Genomic DNA, 21,000 nt, shown 5'->3' with positions numbered 1-21,000 from the left:
TTTTTTTTTTCCCCCTCAACCAATAAAAAAAAAAAAAAAAAACAAAAAAAAAAAAAAAAACAAGAACAAAAAAAAAAAAAAAAAAAAAAAAAAAAAAAAGTTGAGCTCTTATTATAGCTATATACAATTTTAGCTCTTCCCTAGGTTAAAATAAATCACATTGTTTGGTATTTTTCATGAAAAGTGCTTCCTAATACCAAGTATGAGGGCAAAGAGGCTGTACAGTTCATTTAAAAAGATATAGCTAATGGGTTAAAAATTATAATAAACCTTTAACCTCTTTTTTAAAAAATTTCTAAGCCGAGCATACTCACAGTAGCATTTCTAATGGCAGTCAAAATGTCAATAGTGTTAAGGCCACCTAGTGGGTCAACAGATTCTAAAGTTCGCCCAAAAGTCTCATGGAAAATATAACATATCCGAGCACCACCGCATCTGAAAGGCAATCAAGTATATGATTCCTGTTATTACTAAAAGGGAAAGAAGGTGCAAGTTAGAAGTCTTTAAGGTCTTATTTTCTGAGAACGTCTCAGATAAACGATTACATTTAGATCATTTTCATGTGCTCTTAACTCCATCATGAACCAGTTTCTCTATTTTTTTCTTTTAATGGAGAAGAAGGGCATTCACATGTGTATGTGTGTGTGCACACAGAGCTGTTCTGTCAAAACACAGTCAACTAAGAACTACTGAACATCTTTTCTCTGCCCTAGTTTTCTTCAACTATAAGCTTTTGAAAAGAGCAGGAATGGTATCTTATTTGTTTCTGTCTATTCACAATTTAGAGGGGAGATAAGTAAACTTTTCCTGTAAAGGGCCAGATAGTTTAGACTTTTCAGGCCATACAGTCTGTCACAACCACTCTGTTCTACCACTGAGCACAAAAGCAGCCGCAGACAAAATATAAGTATAGCTGTATTCCAGTAAAACTCAGGCACACAGAAATGTGGATTCTATATAATTTTCATGTCATGAAGTAGTCTTTGAATTTTTTTTCAACTATTTAAAAATATAAAAATCATTCTTAGCCAATGGGCTACAGTTTGCCTACTCCTGCTTTAAACAAATCTCTACTGGGGCGCCTGGGTGGCTCAAGTCGGTTGAGCAACCGACTTCAGCTCAGGTCATGATCTCACAGTCGGGGAGTTCAAGCCCCGCGTCGGGCTCTGTGCTGACAGCTCAGAGCCAGGAGCCTGCTTCAGATTCTGTGTCTCCCTCTCTCTTTCTTCCTCCCCCTCTCATGCTCTGTCTCTGTCTCTGTCTCAGAAATAAACACTAAAAAAAAAAAAAAAAAAAAATTTAAAGAAATCTCTACTATTCACTACTTTCTTACAGTTGTCTAGGCAGAAGGTGAACTAGCCTAACATCATGCTAGGTGAAATAAGGCAAACACAAAAGGACAAATACTGTATGATTCCCCTTATATGAAGTACCTAGAATTGGCAGATTCATAGAGACAAAGCAAATTAGAGGTTCCTAGAGACGAGGAGGAGGGAACAAAGAGATACTGCTTAATGGATACAGAGTTTCGGTTGAGGTGATAAAATATTTTACAAATAGACACCATTTGATGGTTAGACAATATTGTGACTGTATTAATGCCATTAAATTATACTTAAAATTACCAGTTAAAATTACCAGTCTGCCTTCAACCTTTCCCTTCTCCAAATAATTTTTCAAAATCACCATAATTATACTTCTAAAATGGGTGCTCCTCTGACCAGAAGTGTTCTGTCTGTTATAGCAAGAAGTCTTCCAAATTCTGAAGATCTCTGGCTTTCCACAGTCTTGTTTTTAGATGCCTTTGCTGCCTTACCTCCTGTTATGTCTTGTCATTGTACATACCATTCTACAAATACACCCTGCATTATTCTTCGCTGTTCAAAGCCTAAAATAGTCTTCTACTTACTGCATCCCGAAGTTCTATTCAGAGCCCAACCCAAATACATTCTAACTACGGCATTCTCCCAGTCCCTGAGAGAAATGTAAATGGTGTCTTTTCAGTGTCCTAAAGGCTTGAATAGGTGGTTACACAGGTATTTACTTTATTAACTATTTATAAAACCCCCCGTATATATTATATGCATGTTTCTGGATATGTATTTAATAAGTATTTAAATAAAAATACTTGATTATACTCCTGTTTGCCACACAATTGTGCCTCAGGTTACCTGGATCTACCTTACCCACTAAGCTCTTTTTTATTTTTATTTATTATTTTTTTAATGTTTATTTATTTTTGAGAGAGAGAGAGAGAGAGAGAGAGAGAGAGTGCAAGCAGGGGAGGGAAAGAGAGAGAGGGAGACACAGAATCCGAAGTAGGCTCCCAGCTCTGAGCTGTCAGCACAGAGCCTGACGCAGGGCTTGAACTCACAAACCATGAGATCATGACCTGAGCTGAAGTCAGACACCTAACCAATTGAGCCACCCAGGCACGCCCCCACTGAGCTCTTTAAAGATTCATCTTAGTAATCTTTATTTCCCTCAATATGCTATAAATATAATAACCAACCATCCAACAATTTATGGGGTTAACTCACTTATATAAGGCCACCTGGGTCACACAAAAGTACACAGAACACACAAAAGTGCAAATATAATTTCATGAGTGGTGAAATCTGAATAAGCTCTGTGGGTTGTACCAATGTCCATTTTCTCATTTTGTTACTGTGCTATATACAAGATATCAACACTGGGTAAGATGGGGTGAAGGATTAACAGGACCTACTTGTACATTTATTTGCAACTTCCTGGAAGTCTATAATTATTTCAAAATGAAAAGATTTTTTTAAGTGAGAATTTAGAGAAATGAACATTCTTATGTATTGCTAATACAATCTATTAACAGAATGGCAACAATAAGAGGCTTTTAGGATGTTATAACCTTTGACATAGTAATTCCATTCTAGGAATTTATCCTAAGGGTTTACTTGGATACATGCCCTGGAAACAGTCCATCACAACATTTTTTATATTTGTGTATAAATGAAAACAACGTATCAGTAGTAAGGTACTGGTTTAAGAAATGAGAGTGTACCTAAAAAATAAAATACTATGTAAATTTTAAGACTGATAATAGAAATGTATAAGTAATATTAGTTGTTTGTGATATGTTGATTTACAAAATGATTCCAAAATAGCGTGTATAGCATCTGATTTTTGAAGATGTGTAATACAGGCATTTATAATGCATAGAAAAATGTCTAGATTCATGCCAAAATTAGCAGGGAGTATTTCTAGTTAGTGGAATTAAGTAATTTTGTCATATATTATTTTTATCTTCATTTTCTTCCTTTTTTTCATGAATAACTACAGTGTGTATATTAAAGAAATGAACATTTAAGGAGTTACCAAATATTTTAAAGATCTATCAAAGTTTTATTAAAAAAAAAAACCTGAAATTTTTACTGTGCTTTATACTTAGTTTACAGAGCATTTTTACACATACATCAGATATCATCCTATGCAAAATACTACTTTACAGGTAGTATAAATCACAATCAGATCATCTCAGACTTAAAGTCACTATTATAAAAGTTAAAGTAACCTAGCAATTCAGGTAACCAAATCCATACAGAAATTTTTTTTACTTACAGCTCTGAAGTTTCAATATATTTTGCGGTTCCTTCAATAGTGTTACAATATTCTGTGGCAAATTTGGTAATAAGCTGGAGTAAAGTAGCACTTTTATCATCCACAGGTTCACCATAGCTATTTAGGAGAGACTGATACTGAGCAGCTAGAACATTTATTCTTGTTTTCAGCTCTGGTAAGCAGTCTCTGATGTGATGCATCAGTAACCTAACAAAGGTTAGAAAAAATGATTTAAAGTAAAACTGTGTATTTTGAAGCCCCAAACAGCTCAAATTTTTAAAATGCCAATAATGGTGAAAGCTGTCAAATGATTCGTCTTAGCAGGAAATAATGCAATTTTAGGCTAGAAATAAATACTTAGTCTGAACAAAGACAACTTGATTGACACTTTAAATTTGCTTTCAACCCATAAAATTATAGTAGTTGCTAAGAGAATCAAATAGAAACTGAAACATATTATTTCTATATTCATTACAATTACCTCAAAGAAAGTAAACTACTCAATATAATTCTACCTAGATGATTTTTGTTTCTGACTTATCTTAGCAGAGTGAAAATCAATCTTATTAAGATCCAAGTCTATCAGCCTTTATTTAGAGAGTAAGACAAAAGAAAAAACAGTTTTCATTTTAGTCATGTATAAATTATCTAAAAAGGTCTTCCAGTCCCTCTACCATCAGTGGGTATTAAGAAATTCAAGGTACATACCTTAAATTCTTTTTATGAATAATAGAAGGCATCCAAAAATAAGACTAGATTATGTGAAAAATTATAAATTTTAATTAAGTTCCTGAAATCCCAAGTGGAAACTAAGTCATTTGTTATCTAGTTCTAGCACCAAAAATAAATGACTGTCAAGAACTTCATAATTAAGATGTCTTAAAATTCCCTTGCGCATTTCTAAACTCCATAATTTAATACCAACCACCCCAATAAAAAAAGATATCTATATTACAAGAACCTACATACAAGAAACAAGACCTGAAACGATATACATAAGAACATTATGAAAATATAAAGAACTAAAAATGAGAGCTCTCAGACACCTACTGGCAAGCAAACAAACAAACCAACAAAATCTAATTTTTCAAGAGGTAAAAATGTTACCTGTTCAGAGTCCTAGCAAGATACTTTGTTCCATTTCTATTAGCCAGGGATGGGTATTTCTTTTGAAGAAAAGCATATTCATCACGGATTGAATCAGTTACACTCTTCTTATTGTTAATGTCTAGCTGGCTCCTAAGGTTGAAAAATAACAAAACCTTTCAACTAAAGTCAACTGAGGTCTTCTACATACCTTGGATGATGATGATGATGATGATGATGATAGCACCAAGCATTGTTTGTAATGCCTGATACGGATTGTTTTATTTAATTCTTGCAGTAATACTATGCAATAGGTATTATTCCATTTTATGCCAAAGGAACTGAGGCTCAGGGACATTAACCTACCCAAGGTCACATGTTAAGTACTTCAGCCTATATTCAATCTGTGACTTGTAAGTAAATAATGCCTGAATAGTTTAGGACTACCATTCACTATAGTCAAAAGCAGTACTCTTAAGTAACAGGGATAGACATGTGAAAAAAGTATAAGCATGATAGCCAGCTGTATATTTTATCCATGGACAGGCAATGGATTTCTACCAAAAATAATTAACTTTGAAGAGCAGTCAACTACAAATGCAACAGTTTTATACCACCAGCTCGCATGAAAAGAGAGTGGGAATTAAACACACACACACACACACACACACACACACACAAAAGAAAGAAAACAAAAAGAGAAGTCAAAGTATAGGAGAGTTAGGACATACGAATAAAGCAGACAACTGAAAGAGATCTTGGATATCACTTAGTAAAAACATTTTCATTTTATTTATTTGTTTAAATTTTTTTTTTTTTTTTTTTTTTTTGAGAGAGAGAGAGAGAGAGGGAGGGAGTGCAAGTGGAGAAGGGGCAGAGAGAGAGGGTGACAGAGAATCTTAAGCAGGCTCCACACCTAGCATGGAGCCCAACCTCAGGCCTCGATCTCACTTGAGCTGAAATCAAGAGTTGGACACTAAACAAAATGAGCCACCCAGGCATCCCTTTATTTATCTATTTATTTACTTTTTGAGGGAGAGAAAAGCAGTATCATTTTAAAAGGCCTGAAACCCAAACATGTTAGGTGTCATTTAAGCCTACATTATATATCTAGTTTAGAGACAAACTAGAACTAGAACCTGGATCTCCTGTTAATTTCAGTGCTGCCTACTTTATAAAGGCTTTGGACTAAGAGAGTGCTTCATTTGAAATCTGCTTTCACCATGTGACTTTGGGAGATATAAAACTTGAGCCTTCTAATTATAAAATAGACACCAACACCTACCTCACAGTGATGTTGTAAGGGTTCAAAGAGATACCATTTGCAAACTGCTCACAGTAAAGTCTCTAAAACATAATTAGACGCTCAGTAGTAGTTTCCTTTCCACAATTTTTAATACCAGCTATTCATTATTAGAATACCTTTAATAAAATTTCTCCAAGTCACATCCTGGCAAATACAAAGGATCAATCACTAATGCCAGAGGTGTTAAACCAATTTATTAACATCCTACCATCTTAACAAACTCTTTCTTGATTGCATGCAAATTTAAATAATACTCTTTTTGCTTATCCAGTGCACTCCTCATACATAACACAATAGGCAGGAATTTTTCAAGCCTCGCTATTAAATTTTCTTCCACTTTATAGCACTGCTTACTTTAAAAATCCTTTCCATTACAAACACCCACAGGAGGCTTTAGTGGATCTTTTCTCCCTTTAGAGCACTGAATTCCTAACAATACCACAGTTACAGTAAAAGGGAAAAAGAGGGATCATATCACATTTTAGATTACTTTTTAAAATTCAGATTTGCTCTGAAATGGGAATGCTGCAATTATTATCCCATTCTTGATTGCTAACCTGTTAACTACTCCAATTATTCCAAGTTTGACTGGTATAACCCTTCCCATCAATACATCCATGGCATCAGTACCCGCATCCATGAGGTCAAGTTTAGTGATTACAGCTAAGGTTCTGCGACCTGGTAAATGCAAAAAAGAAAAGATATTGATCCATTAAATAAAGCTATTCAGTATTAATAAAGAAAAATCCTCATCTATAATCCCTCCTTAACGTTACTTCTGTCATCATTTTGACAGTATTTTTCCAGCCTTTGCTTATAGATACTTTTAAAAGTTTATTTATTTTGAGACAGAGACAGAGAGAGGGCAAGCTGGGCAAGTGCAGAGAGAGAGGGTAAGAGAATCCCAAGCAGGCTCTGTGGGGTCAGTGCCAAGCCAGAATCGGGGCTCCATCTCACAAACCACGAGTTCATGACCTGAGCTGAAATCAAGAGTTGGATGCTTAACCCACAAATACTTTTTAAAAACTTACTTTAGGGGCAGCACCTGGGTGGCTCAGTTAGTTAAGCATCTGACTCTTGATTTCAGTTCAGGTCACGATCTCGTGGTTCATGAGTTTGAACTCTGCACTGGGCTCGAGCCTGCTTGGGATTCTCTCTCTTTCTCTGTCTCCACCCCTCCCCTCCCCTGTTTTCTCTTTCTCTCTCTCTCTCTCTCTTTTTCAAAAATAAATAAACTTTTAAAAAAATAGAAAATTATAAAAAATAACTTATTTTAATCATCATGTAAAATTAAAAAAATTTTTCACATATAGTGTTTTTTATTAGCTCTTAGGGCTCATTTTTTATAAGTACTTTAAAAATCTATTTAAAATTTACTCACTCCTGTTGTATAGTTCCAGGAGTTTTGATAAATGCAAAAGAGTTATGTCACTTCCACCTCAAGACAAAACAGTTGTATCACTTCCCCCCAAAGTTATTTGTACTACCACCCAATCAAACCCCTTTTCTTTAAAAAAATTTTTTTTCAATGTTTATTTGAGACAGAGGGAGAGAGAGGCGCAGAGAGAGAGGGAGACACAGAACCCAAAGCAGGCTCCAGACTTTGAGCCGTCAGCACAGAACACGACACGGGGCTCAAACCCACGAACCGCCAGATCATGACCTGAGCCGAAGTCAGAGGCCCAACCGACTGAGCCACCCAGGTGCCCCTCAAACCCCTTTTCTATTCCTAGATTTGCTTTTCCAGAATATGACATAAGTAGAATCATATACATATATATAGCCTTTTGACTCTGGCTTCTTTCACTTGACATAATGCACTTGAGAGTCATCCATGTTGTTGCATATATCAATAATTCATTCTTTTTCATTGCAAAGCAGTGTTCCATGGTACGGATATACTATAGTTTGGTACTTTGAGAAACATTTGGGTTGTTTCCAGTTTTAGGAGATACAAATAATAGGTTTTCATTTAACATGGGTAAATGTCTAGGAGTGGTACTGACTGAACTTTTTAAGAAACTGACAAACCGCTTCAAAGTGGCCGGTACCATTCCCACCAGTAATGTGTAAGAACCGCAGCTGCTCTGCACAGTGTCTAATTTTACATACGGCATTTTCAACATTGCTTCACATCTACAAAATCATCCTTTTTAATGATTCCCGACCCATCACTACCTTAATAATCTATTATTATCTTAATCTATTATAATCTTAATCAGTCCTACTATGGGCCATATATTAAGTTGAATTTAATTTTTTGACACTATAAATAATACTCGATGGGACTATTTCTTTACAATATATGACCGGATTCAGATTCCTAGATCAAGGGTTGCCTGGGTGGCTCAATCGACTCTTGACTGTGGTTCAGGTCATGATCTTGCAGTTCGTGAGATCAAGCCCCGCAATGGGCTCTGTGCTGACAGTGGAGAGCCTCCTTGGGATTCACTCTCTCCCTCTCTCTTCCCCTATCCCACTTTCTCTCTTTCAAAACAAATAAACTTAAAAAAAAAAAAAATTACTAGATCAAAAGTATGATCCTATTTATGGCTCAAAGTCAGTTTAAAATAGAATGCATATAAAATGCTTAACAGTTTAAATGATAAATGTAAAATTTAAATAAACCTTTTGATAGAGCTTAATTAATTTATTTCTTACTATTATTTTTTAAGTAAACTCTACCCACAATGTGGGGCTCAAACTCATGACCTTGAGATCAAGAGTCGTATGCTCCACCGTCTGAGCCAGCCAGGAGCCCCTAGAGCTTATCTTCCAATCTAACATGAACATGTGGTAAACACTTCTTAAAAGCTTTAAATTAAATAAAAATACTTTTAAAAATTACTGTTTATGGGAATTTTAATTAGTAGCCTTAGCATTAACTTTTCCTACCAAATTTTTATTTCAAATTCTTCTTCAAAGCAAGAAAAAAGAAAACAGGACACAGCCCACAGAACCCCCAAATACTCCAGTAAAAAAATTAGATCCTATGTGGAGCAAAGCTACATTTATTAGCAGCAATAATAATTACTCTCTTATAAGCTGCCATTGTATATATACTATGAGATGTATATCACAGCATTAGTCAACTATCATACAATGATCCACAGTATGAAATAATCCTTGGGGTTATGAATACTTCATAAAAGGATTTTACCTTTATTTCTAAGAATTTCCTCTGCCTTATGTCTGTCTAAATGTTTTCTACCTCTGCGGAATGTAAATAATTACAATTAGCTACTGTATCATAATCGACAATGATCAATTATGAGTTAATTATTCTTAGAAGTCAGCTAGTCAAAAATCTAAATCATTTTATTTCTACAAAACAAACCATCCTTGAAAAGCCATCTTATTATTTAAAAAAAAATTTTTTTTTAATGTTTATTTATTTTTGAAGGGTAGAAAGACACAGCATGAGCAGGGCCGGGGCAGAAGAGAGGGAGACACAGAATCCAAAGTAGGCTCCAGGCTCTGAGCTGTCAGCACAGAGCCCAATGCAGGGCTCGAACCCACGAGCTCTGAGATCATGACCTGAGCTGAAGTCAGATACTTAACTGACTGAGCCACCCAGGTTGCCCTCGTATTTTTATTTTAAAGTCATCAGGTAACCATTACAAATATGGACATGATGTTAAGTATTTTTGCCTTGACTATACAGCAACTAACCCATTAAAACTTTATTTTCCATCCGAATCTCTATTTGTAATTATAAGCAGAATAGGAGCACATTGTTTTTTAAATCTGTATTAACAGTTTGATATTCCTTTTAAAAATATTCCTTTCTTGAGGGTAGATTTACCACTGTTAACCAACCATATCTCATTAAATATAAACATTTGTCCTTACCGTCTGGATCTACCTCTCTTGAAATCTTAAGGGCCTCTGATGTGGCCATATCGGTATTAGCAGCAGTGACAGCAAGGATGATGGAATTTGGATTACTGATGAAGCGAAGAATGAGCTCTCGGATTTGAAGCTCAATATCCTTAGGTTGATCACCCACAGGCACCTGAACCGAAGAGAAATGAAGAAGGAACTAGTAATAAAAATCAACTCAGCCTCCCCTCACTTAATCTACAGAACGTGGGCATTACTCCATTTACAGTTAAAATGAAGAAAGTATATACATACTACTAGTAGTGGTATGTATGCATTTGGTAATATGTGAAAGCCTCAAAATGTACCTCTTGCAGATATCAGAAGTTTACTGTGTGAAGAATTGGTCGGTGTTAATTCCTAGAGACAAATTCATTCATTCATTCATTTATTCATTCATTCATTCAATTACCAAATATTTACTGGCAGCCTAATATATTTCAGGCACTGTTCTACATATGTCTACACATATGTCATGGCAGTCATTAAGTAAAAAGAGACTGATAATTATTTGAAATCAGATTATGCTTTTAAATAATGAGGGAAGAACTCACTCAGATAATGACATTTGAGAGAATGGCCAGAAACTGAAGGAGATAAGGGAGAGTTACATGCAGATATCTAGTGGAAGAATATTCCAGCAAGATGAATGATAAGGTCAGAACACTGGAACAGAAAGAGAAGAGTAACAGGATACTTTAAATCTCTTTTTAGAACTTAAGCTTTTACTGTGAATGAAATGAAAAGCCAATGGAGAGATTTTGAGCCAAGGAATGACACAATCTAATTTTTACCTTAATAGCATCATTCTGGCTGATTACTTAACAGATTATGAGGAAGACCTGTTAGGAGGCTGTTGCAGTAATGCAGGTGAGATGACAGTGGCTAGATTAGGATGGTAGCTACAAATCTGTATATACAACAGAGTTCTAGATATACTTTAAATGTAAGGAGAGCCAAAAAGGTCTGCTCACAGAGTGGTGTGGAATACAAAAGTATCAAGGCTGACTACAAACTTTTTGGCTAAGCGACTGACAGAAGAGGGTTGCCATTTATTTAGTTGGGGGAGATTATAGCAGGATCAAGTCAGCTTGAGGGATAGGTCAGAAATTTAGCACGTGACATAACAAGTTGGAAACGTCTACTAGACACTTGTGTGGACATGCCAAATAGACAGTTATAAAAGTCTGGAGATGTTTAAATGCTGTCAACATACAGACATTCACGTATTTAAACCCATACGTTTAGACGAAATCATCAAGGGGGGGTAAGTGTACCCACTTGACCAGAGGTCTAAAAACTGAGCTCTAGGCACTCACTGTTAACACTGGGAAGATAAGAAACCAGCAAAAGAGACAGAGAAGGAGTGGACAGGGATGCTGGAGAGAAACCTGCAGAGTATGGTGTCGTGGAAGCCAAGTAAAGAAAGTGTTTCAAGGAGAAGGGAGGGCTCAACTATATCAATGCTGCTAGATCAAGTTGACTGGAAAAAAAAAAAAAAAGGCTGATTATTCTCATATAAGGTCAAGTAAAAACCACATTTGTTCGAGTGAAAACAAACATGACCAAATCCACGATGAGTAACAACTAATCTTTACCTTGGTCATTCCTGGCAAATCCACAAGTGTCAGATTGACAACATTGGGTGAAAAAATCTTAAGATGAATTGGCTCAGGGCTTACTCCCTAAAAATAAGTTTTAAAACACATTAAAATCACATTAAAATTTCATTGAAATATAAAAATGCCAAGTACATCTCATTTCAAGTAGACAGACTCTAGATGCTTTCAGATACAAATTAAACCATGATCCCTAAAACATTTCAGCAATCAAAACCTGATGAAACCCATGGGAAGTAAGGCAGCCAGCCAGCCATATAGCAGGTTATAAGGTTACTCAATCCTGTAACATTAATATACAAAATTTATTTCCCCTTTATTATTCCACATTCTTTTCTCTGGGTTCTAGACAGATACAATTTCTTAAGTACGTTTAATAGACTTCGTGCTGAACAAAAGAACACTGTGTCACTATCCAAATTTATGAGGTTCTTGAGTAGACAGTGAGGCATAGGTAACAAGTTATCCACATCAACCTGGTTCCTAATCTTTGAATATCAGGTAGCAAAAGCATATATTCTAAGAGACTCCTCAGAAAATTTATCTGCATCTTCAGATTCCTGAATTCAAATAGTAGAATTTGGATAGTGAGAGATACCTTTATTTCCCTAGACTGAGATCATTATACACACTGCCTTCTCTTCACCACTGGCCCTCTACAAGTTTTAGAGCTGAGTCAGCTACATGTAAAAAGGCACATAGAAAATGTGCATTCGTCTTTGCATATGCCCTTCTTTATCCTTTAAAATGTCCTCTCATCTACCTACCTTTTATCTTCCTTCATACACACCCACTGAAAATTTTAATTTCACAGAGAGCTTTTTTGAAACATCCTTTACTCTGAGTTATATTAGATAACTCCAAACTACTTTTCTATTTCAAACACATCAGTGTTCCAAAGTCATGTGCTGATATTCAGCATACCTACCCAGCTTGTGTACTTCTCAGGCATTCCCTTCTCATGTCCAATACAAAGCTTTGCTCAAATGCCTTTACAACTCCAATCTCATAAATATTTTAAATCCCTCAGGGCTTTATGTTAGGCATATGAAATCATTTAGATATTTATACATATGAAATTACTTACATAAGATCAAAGTATCATTTACTTCATTACAAACATGATTTAGGAAAGAAGAGATTTTTCACAGATTTGGGGGTAGGGGACTTCTCATCTTTTGGACACTGTGGGTGAGAAAACCTGCTAGGTAAGTATATCACATCCCCACCGTAAATTAAACATCTTGTCGGTATACAGACTCCATCTTTCATGGCATTCAGTCTAGTTTAAAATTTTCCTTTCTGAAACACTAGTCACATCCATTATAAATTCTAGCCCTATGTAAAATTACCACCAATTCCTAAGTTCAGTAAATCCATGGGAACACAGGAGAGACTTCAGACTGGTACTATCATTAATAAAATTATCCCTGATATAATTACAGGACAGACAACAAGCTAATCTAGTTTGCTGCCACTTTTTCTACCTCTCCTATACAACACAATCATTAGAAATTCAGGAAGTATGGTAGCAGCAGCAGCAACTCAAAGGTTACCAGCCCAGAGTTCAATAATGAACAAAGCTTAGTCAGAGAGACAAATGTCCTGACTAGACATGAAGAACTGACGTGGCTCAAAAATGTCTTTGTGTCAGGACAACCTCTTCAGCACAACATCTGGCAGATCAAAGGGCTCAGTGAATACTTGTCGAATATTAGTACTAGGCCAGGGCCCACTTGCTGGATTAAATAGCCTTTGGATAATACAAGAATGGAGGTTAAAAAAAAAAAGAAAAGAAAAGAAAAAAGGAAGGAAACAGATAGTTAAGGATAAAGAAAGGAGAGAAAACAGAAGCATTTATGAGAAGCAGTGACAGTGCCTGGTGTCAACATTAATGGCATCTTAGACACATTTTTTTTTAAATTTTCACAATGTTAGGAAACAGGAATTAAGTTGTTAACATTAGTTTTCATTTTCATCAAAGAAAACTTCTCTCTTTACTTTCGTAAGTAAATCTAGCCTTACTCAGGTAAGAGAGCTCTTCAAAATCTCCTAAGTTACATAATGCTTCTTGAGTTAGAGTACAATCAATCCATCAGAAAAAAATAACTTACTATAGCAATATTAAATACAAAAATTATATAAGTGATATATAAATCACAAGATAAACAATCATCTAAATGAAATATTTGATAGTATATGAAAGCTCTAAGAAACAAAAGGGATTTTAAGTAAGGTTTTTATATATTTGTGAAAATACTCCATTAGTTTCAAAGACCAGGACTATGAATTTACAATGCCCATAACACATTATACACGGAATACTCTCAATGATATATTTACTGAGGTTTATACATTCTAACTCTAAAAAGATGCCTACCTTATTATTTCCCGAAATCCTTTCTGTTTCGTTTTCAATTTCTTGTCGAATTTCATCAAAATCCGTGTAAAGCTAAAAATTATTGAAACAAAAAGGACAACATTCATGATAAGATCAACAGTTCTTAAGTGAGGGGTTGATAAATTTCAAGGATGTCTACAGATCTGCTTCAGAGAACTAGTAAATTCTAATATATACATGTATTTTCTAAGCCAAGGAGTCTTAGTTTACATGAGCTTTTCAAAGCTGCCTGATCCCACAACAGTTAATTTCCACATTACAATAAGGCTCAACATAATAGTGTCTTCCAAATAAACTGCTATGGTTAGAAATGTTACTAATAAGATAAGATTTATTTTACAAGGAGCAGTTGCTTCAAGATAACATTAACACACTGCCAATCGTAAGAAACTAAATTATCAACTACTTGTACAAAAAAATGTATCAACATATTATCTCTTCATAATATTCTTGTGTGATCGATTACCTTATTTTTGGTGTGAAGAAATTTACCCCATTCTTCTGCTTCAACCCCTAGAAAAAGAAAAACTCCATTTATTGGAAACTATAGCAATTACCTTTTTATCTTAGGAATTCAAAAAGGCAACACAATATTATTTGTTCCTATTTTGCCACTGACAAGCAGTATTTTAAGATCTCCTAAATTATACTTTCATATTTTAAAAACTATCATATATTTCAAAAAATGACTTGAGAGTTACTCACAGATCTTCCTTTTGAAATCTAGATTTGAAATCTAGAGTCTGCAAATAAAATTGTTCATTTCTCTTCATATTTTGTATGTAATTATATTATGGTAAAAGTATATGCTTTGTTTTTAAATATCTTACACATAAAAGCAGTTTATACAATGAAAGTAACTGAAGCAAATGGCTAACGGAAGAAAAACTAAGAATCCTACTGAGTAATGCAAAAAGCACATGTAATAGATTTACACAAATAACTCAAGGTAAAAATTTGCAATACGTAAATGAAACTTTTTTCTCTTAAATTTGGTTTCCTGCTGGTTACCTATAAAGTCACAATTTGCTGTTCCTTTAAAGAGTTCTCTCAGTAGTGCAAAATTATCCTGTAACTTATATGTACTTTCAAGGTGATTTTCCCACCAGGGCCAAGACTATGTTTTCCCTTGGAAATGAAGGTTAGAAAGAAATGAAATGAGTGTTTGTGGGTGGGAGGAGACAGACAGACCCTAGCATATGTACTGTATGGAGTCGCTACTCTCCATGAGTTTCCAGTAATAGGTCTGTTCTTCCTGCACTTCCTGAAAAAAAAGGAAAATATAATTCACTGTGGGCACTGTTTCAAGTGGTCTAAATCTTGGCGAGCAAGTTTTGTTCTATTTTTCTCAGAAAAACTAGAAATGTTTAATTGTAGAAAAGTAACCAAACTGCCTCCCCTAAGCACAGCTATTCTGCTTTTGCCAAATTCAGAGTTCTAAGTATCCTAATGACTGAGTTCATGAATAACTCATATCGGTCACCTGAAATCAAAATAAAAATGACTAAAAGTTAAATAAATATTGAAGAAAAAGTGATTCAATTCTTTGGTGGAAATAAGTAAATAAAACTGGATCCTTTTTGCTAATAAAATGCTCACCTACTTGAAGCTTAGTACCTTCTTCCAAGAAGTCTCATTGGAGGACTGGAGTAATCTAGGTGAACAGAACTCACAGAGACAGCTACTACATACCAAAGGGGGTGGGGGGGTTAATTTACCTTATCGTTTAAAAGAGGTCTGGCTTAACAAGCATGTTTTTAAAAATAAAAATAAAATAAATTACATTCACCACCAAAAAAAACCCCTGCATTCTGATGCAATGCCAAAAGGTAACAAGAACCACCTACAATCAATGTGGATAGGCAAATAAAAATGGAAGAAAAATAATGCACACAGCCTGTAAGAGTACGTAAGCACACATGCAGGCATACTAGAAAAAAAAGGGCCAAAAACAATGGATAAAGGAAACCTTTAGAAAGGTGTCTTGAGTTTTTCCATGTAGCAGGGTCTGCAGTTAAAGAGAAACAGCACAGAATGATAAGTTTAATGCTTAACCCTAGTATTTTAAACCTTTTTAAAAAGTCAAATCTGCAGAAACCTGAACACATTTCAAATGCACGGAGCATCCAATTTTTCAAAATTTACAACTGTAATTCCCATTACAATTAATAGTAAATACCTAAAGGGATATATATGTTTTAAGTGATATAAATGAAGCATACCATGTGCCATAATTTGCTGGTATTTTCCATCACAGCTAATTGTATTTCCTCTGGTTTCTAGTTCTAACACAACCGAATTAAAATTGATTCACTCTCCAAAAATCTGCCATAAATATTTGATATGTAGGAAAAGATAAATTGCCTGGCACAGAAAAATCTACAAAGCATACCAAACACATTTTCCAAAACCTCAAAAGTAAATATATATGAGTATTTACCCTATTCATGAAGAATGAGCTTTTTATAAGGGATTATTTTCTTTAAAAAACATACTGAATTTAAAAAGAACACCATAAAAACAATTTTGGTCTTTAATCAACATGCTATTTTTTGTCTAAAAGGAAATCTGAACAAAGACTGATTCTTAAAAATATATGAAAGATAAATGTGAAGTTCAAAGTTCAAACTAAATCAGTGTGAATAAAATTTTAGTAAGATTTTATCAGAAAATTCTTTCACATTGGCAAAAGGGGGAGCAAGCTGAGAAATACTATATAAATATATTGATACCTCAATTATCCTACCTGGCTGACAGAATGAAGGATTCCACATTACATAAAATTTCCTGATAATTACACATATTAAACATTAAGATATTTTATTTTAATCAGTTTTGATGGACCTGTATCTAAAATGGATTATTCTGGGGTGCCTGAATGGCTGAGTCGGTTAAGTGTCCAACTTTGGCTCAGGTCATGATTTCACGGTTCATGGCTTTGAGCCCTTTGTTGGGCTCTGTGCTGAGAGCTTGGAGCCTGGAGCCTGCTTTGGATTCTGTCTCCCTCTCTCTCTGCCCCTTCCGCTCATGCTATGTCTCTGTCTCTCAGAAATGAATGTTAAAAAAAATTTTTTTAATAAAAAATGAAAAAATAAAATGGATTATTCTGCTCCATGTCATCCTAAAATATACTGCTCTAAATCAGCCTATTATTGCAAACGTCGCCCTTTGTTACATAACAAAGCCCTCTGAGGCTATAAATCCCTATCCAAAATGGTTAGAAACTGATTTTTTCTTTCTTTTAAGTTTTCCTGTCTGATTATGTCTTCCTTACTTTCTCCTCTCTGGTTTGTCAGACTGTCAGGTAGTTCATACTCTTCTGGCTAACTAAATGTTTATCTGTTTCTTTGTTTCTAATTTTCTCTGGGTTACAATGATTCATGGCAAGGTAGATTGGTTACCCTGAGTATAAAGAGGATCTGATGAGAAAACTAAGGAACTATGCTAATTATTAATAATACACATGAAATTTAATACTCAAAATTTATGAAATCTAGTTTGTGTTCTGGGTAGCTGAGTTGTCATTTTAAGTGAGGATTAAGTGTGTCTTAATACAAAATATTGTGCGGTTTTTTTTTTACATAAAATGTAAACACTAAGCTTTGAAAAAAAAAAAAAATATATATATATAGGTAAGATGTGCAGATTTGCTGACCAACCACTAAGATGAGAGATATCAACAAAACATGGTGAACATATGAGCAGAGATACTGAGGAACTGACACTTCTGTGGCTGAAATGTACACCTTTTTCTACAAACACTACCCACATCTACAGTTTCTAAGAGACAAGATATCTATCATTTGCCCTTTTCATGATGACTGAAGAAAATAAAGGGTTAAAAGAAAGAGACCTAATTAATGCCATATAGTTTCTTAAAGTCTGATTTTAAGTTTTCTGGTATATTTCATGATGTAAGTTAGTAGGAATGAAATTTTAAGTATTATTCTATATATTTGAAGCTGAATCGTAGGTTAGTTCAACATGATTAAATTCGAGGCTTAGAATTTCAATACCAAACAAATATTATAGAAATACAAAGTGATGAATAATATACCAAGAAGCTACCTGATACACTTAATTAATAGGTTCCTACATATCCTCTGGCAGTCTATCCAAAAATACTACTTGTTAACATCTAAACTTCATTAACTTGCTTCAGTGATTAACTTTCTATAGTCATTGCAGATGCTCATGATAGGTTTTTGTTTTTTTTTTACTCCTTAAAAAAAAAAAAACAAGCTATCACTACCAATACTCCTATAATAATAGAAAAAATAATTAAAGTAACTTCAATTTCATCAATACTATCATCCCTTCTTAGATGAGAATCTAACTAGAATGAAACTGCATTGAAAACAGATCTCTGCAGATGAGTAACAAACATAGTACTCTGCTACCAATGTAATTAGTTATTTTACAGACTTATAAATAAGAAAGTCTGAGCCAAACACTGAACTAAAAAGGAAGATTAAATATATTATTTTCGTCAAACATTCCAACCTCACTAATATAAATAAGTATAAATAGGACAGGCGCTTAATAAGCAATTTAATATCCACTGACAGACACAACATTTCTCAAAATATTTTCAATTTAACCAAAGAACTGCTATAAAGGACAGTACATGTTTTTCTCATTTTAATATTCCACATTTGCTATTGGAGGAGTGGGTGGATCTTAAAAATCAGAATAGTATGTGCTATGTAGGTAAGCATGGCAAGAGAAGGACAGTAAAAAAGATAAAAATAAAAAACCAAAACTCTTTCTAAAAATAATATTCATCTTAGCTTGAAGGGCAAAAGATTCAAAATTAGCAAGTACATGGTGACACCAGAAAAGGGAAGGTGAGATAACCCTGCTATAATAAAAAACAAAGTCATTTTAAGTGTATTTAAAATTTTTAAACTAGAATCTAAATGATTTAAATTTCTAAATCAAAGTAAAAAAGTAAAAACATTTTTAAACACTAGGGGAAAAAAGCTTAAAACACTCCAAAAGACACAAAAATTTTTCTTTAAAATAACTGATTTCTATTTACTGAGCATCTCACTAAATTCTCCATAAACATTAACGACAGTTTACTAATAAGCTGAACTACCAAAAAGGTAATATTCCAAACAAGTCTACTTATGGTCCTCAAAACTTACTTTTTTTTTTTTCCTTTACATGAGAAATGATGCATTCCACTTCTCTTCACAGGAATTCTGCTTTTGTTATAACCACTAATTTCTGGTCTAATCTGGTCTAATGTGTTTTTAAGATTCAAGCAAAAATGAAGAATTTTTAAATAATTCTTATTCCAATTCTAAAATTTACCATTTTCTTCTCCTGTTGTTTTTCGCTTATCTTCGGGTGAAACATGGACTAGCTGCAGAATGAGAGGTCTCCGGGTGACAATACCAGTGCCTCTGGGAAGCAGGTCCCTCCCCACTAGGCTTTCTAGCACTGAGCTCTTTCCACTGCTCTGAAAACAGAATACACAAGAGCAAAATGAGTTTCTACATAGATTTTTTAAATAACTTAATAAGACTACACTGACAAAGCACCATACAAAGAAATTAAAGAAAAAATTACTGCAAAGACTTTTAAACTGAAAGTTTAGTTTTATTTTCTATTATATGATCTTTATTTCTTTAAAATAAAAACTCCAAAAAGAGAGATTAAAGTCCTACTCTCCCCCCGCCCCCCCCAAAATAAAGTCCCACTCTCCTGTAATTTTCCTACTTTTTTTGATACTCTCCCAACCAGGTTTTCAAAACCTGTAATACTGGCACGTAATGTTATGTCTATGAGAATATATGACTTTAAATGGGGTAGCACTACATATATTTTTCTCTAACCGGCTTTTATTTTTGATGTAGCAATCACGGATAATATTCCATATCAATATACTAACATCTGTGTTTAATGGTCAAATAGTATTCTACAGTGTATAAAGCCAAACTTGACTTGGACATTTAAATGGTTTTTGCTACCATTAACAATGCTACAGTGCACATGGTTTATACATATAACCTTACTCACTTATCCTATTACTTCACTGGATTTAGTTCATTAAATGAAGTTGCTAAAGAGCTAAAGATTAAAGAACACAGAGATTTGAAGCATTCACAGATGCTGTCAGACTGCACACAAGAAGGCAGGAACCAAGCTACACTTCCCATTCAATCTGCTGCAGTCCCATTAGCAGTGGGCATTATCACTTTTTTGAATCCTTGCTACTTTGATAGATGAACACTGACAGCTCGTTTAAAATTACATGACTTTATTATTGAAGTCAAGGATCATTTTGTTTAAAGGTTTTTTGTATTTTTTCAGTGATTGTTCAAATGCTGGCATTTTACATTTCTTATTAGCTTATAAAGCTTCTTTATCCATAAGTACTTCACTTTTGTTCTGAATATTTCCCAACGTTTTATTTTGAAAATTTCAAAGCCACAAGAGCTTTGAGAATATTAACAGTGAATGCTCATATCTTAAGAAAGATACACTGAATATTAACACTGGACACATATGCTTTATGTCTCTTTCTACACACACGCATGTGCGTGCGCGCACACACACACACACCTTTTTCTTTTGTTGTCCTATCTGAGTTAGTTACATACACCATGACACTTCATCTCTAAAAAATATAGCATATCTGTCTCTAAGGGCATGCACAAGGGCATTCTTCCATACAACCATATTCAACGATCACCCTCAGGAAATTTAACACAGATATAAGACTAGTAAATAGATAATCAAGGGGTGCCTGGGTGGCTCAGTCGGTTAAGTGTCTGACTTTGGCTCAGGTCATGGTCTCGCGGTCTGTGAGTTCAAGCCCCGCGTCGGGCTCTTTGCTGACAGCTCAGAGCCTGAAGCCTGTTTCAGTTTCTGTGTCTCCCTCTCTCTCTGCCCCTCCCCCGCTCGTGCTCCGTCTTTCTGTCTCAAAAATAAACGTTAAAAAAAAATTATAAATAATCAAATAGTATATAAAAACCTTAATTTCTATTTATACATCTTAAATGCTTATAAATTTTGTATTAACTTTACAATTAGTATTTTCTGTATAGATTGTTTTTCCTGTACTACACTTTTTCTTAGTCACAACTAGTACAACTTTTACT

At 34.4% G+C, this 21,000-nt stretch overlaps 2 protein-coding genes across 7 annotated transcripts in view; both read right to left on the bottom strand.

The window, feature by feature from the left end:
• Positions 1–21,000, bottom strand: part of DNM1L (dynamin 1 like) — a 50,039-nt gene that overhangs the window by 11,299 nt on the left and 17,740 nt on the right. The window contains exons 2-9 of the mRNA XM_049625267.1: positions 14,355–14,401; positions 13,868–13,939; positions 11,467–11,553; positions 9,839–10,001; positions 6,544–6,664; positions 4,702–4,833; positions 3,595–3,801; positions 315–435 (exon numbers count right to left, since the gene is read on the bottom strand). Coding sequence (XP_049481224.1) covers positions 315–435; positions 3,595–3,801; positions 4,702–4,833; positions 6,544–6,664; positions 9,839–10,001; positions 11,467–11,553; positions 13,868–13,939; positions 14,355–14,401 — 950 coding nt within the window. The remainder of the gene's footprint in view (positions 1–314; positions 436–3,594; positions 3,802–4,701; positions 4,834–6,543; positions 6,665–9,838; positions 10,002–11,466; positions 11,554–13,867; positions 13,940–14,354; positions 14,402–21,000) is intronic.
• Positions 13,895–21,000, bottom strand: part of FGD4 (FYVE, RhoGEF and PH domain containing 4) — a 285,834-nt gene continuing 278,728 nt past the window's right edge. For 4 of the 6 annotated variants that reach the window (XM_049625259.1, XM_049625264.1, XM_049625263.1 and 1 more), the window contains one exon: positions 17,693–19,355. In XM_049625259.1, coding sequence (XP_049481216.1) covers positions 19,234–19,355 — 122 coding nt within the window. In that variant the 3' untranslated portion in view covers positions 17,693–19,233. Of the gene's footprint in view, positions 13,940–14,354; positions 14,402–15,155; positions 15,897–17,692; positions 19,356–21,000 lie in introns of those variants that run through there. The other 2 variants (XR_007456626.1, XM_049625260.1) reach the window with 2 other exon arrangements.

Source organism: Panthera uncia, chromosome B4 (assembly GCF_023721935.1).
Source record: "Panthera uncia isolate 11264 chromosome B4, Puncia_PCG_1.0, whole genome shotgun sequence".
NCBI classification, from domain to species: Eukaryota; Metazoa; Chordata; class Mammalia; order Carnivora; family Felidae; genus Panthera; species Panthera uncia.
The sequence above is the reverse complement of the archived record's forward strand: the minus strand, read 5'-3'. Positions and strand labels throughout refer to the sequence as shown.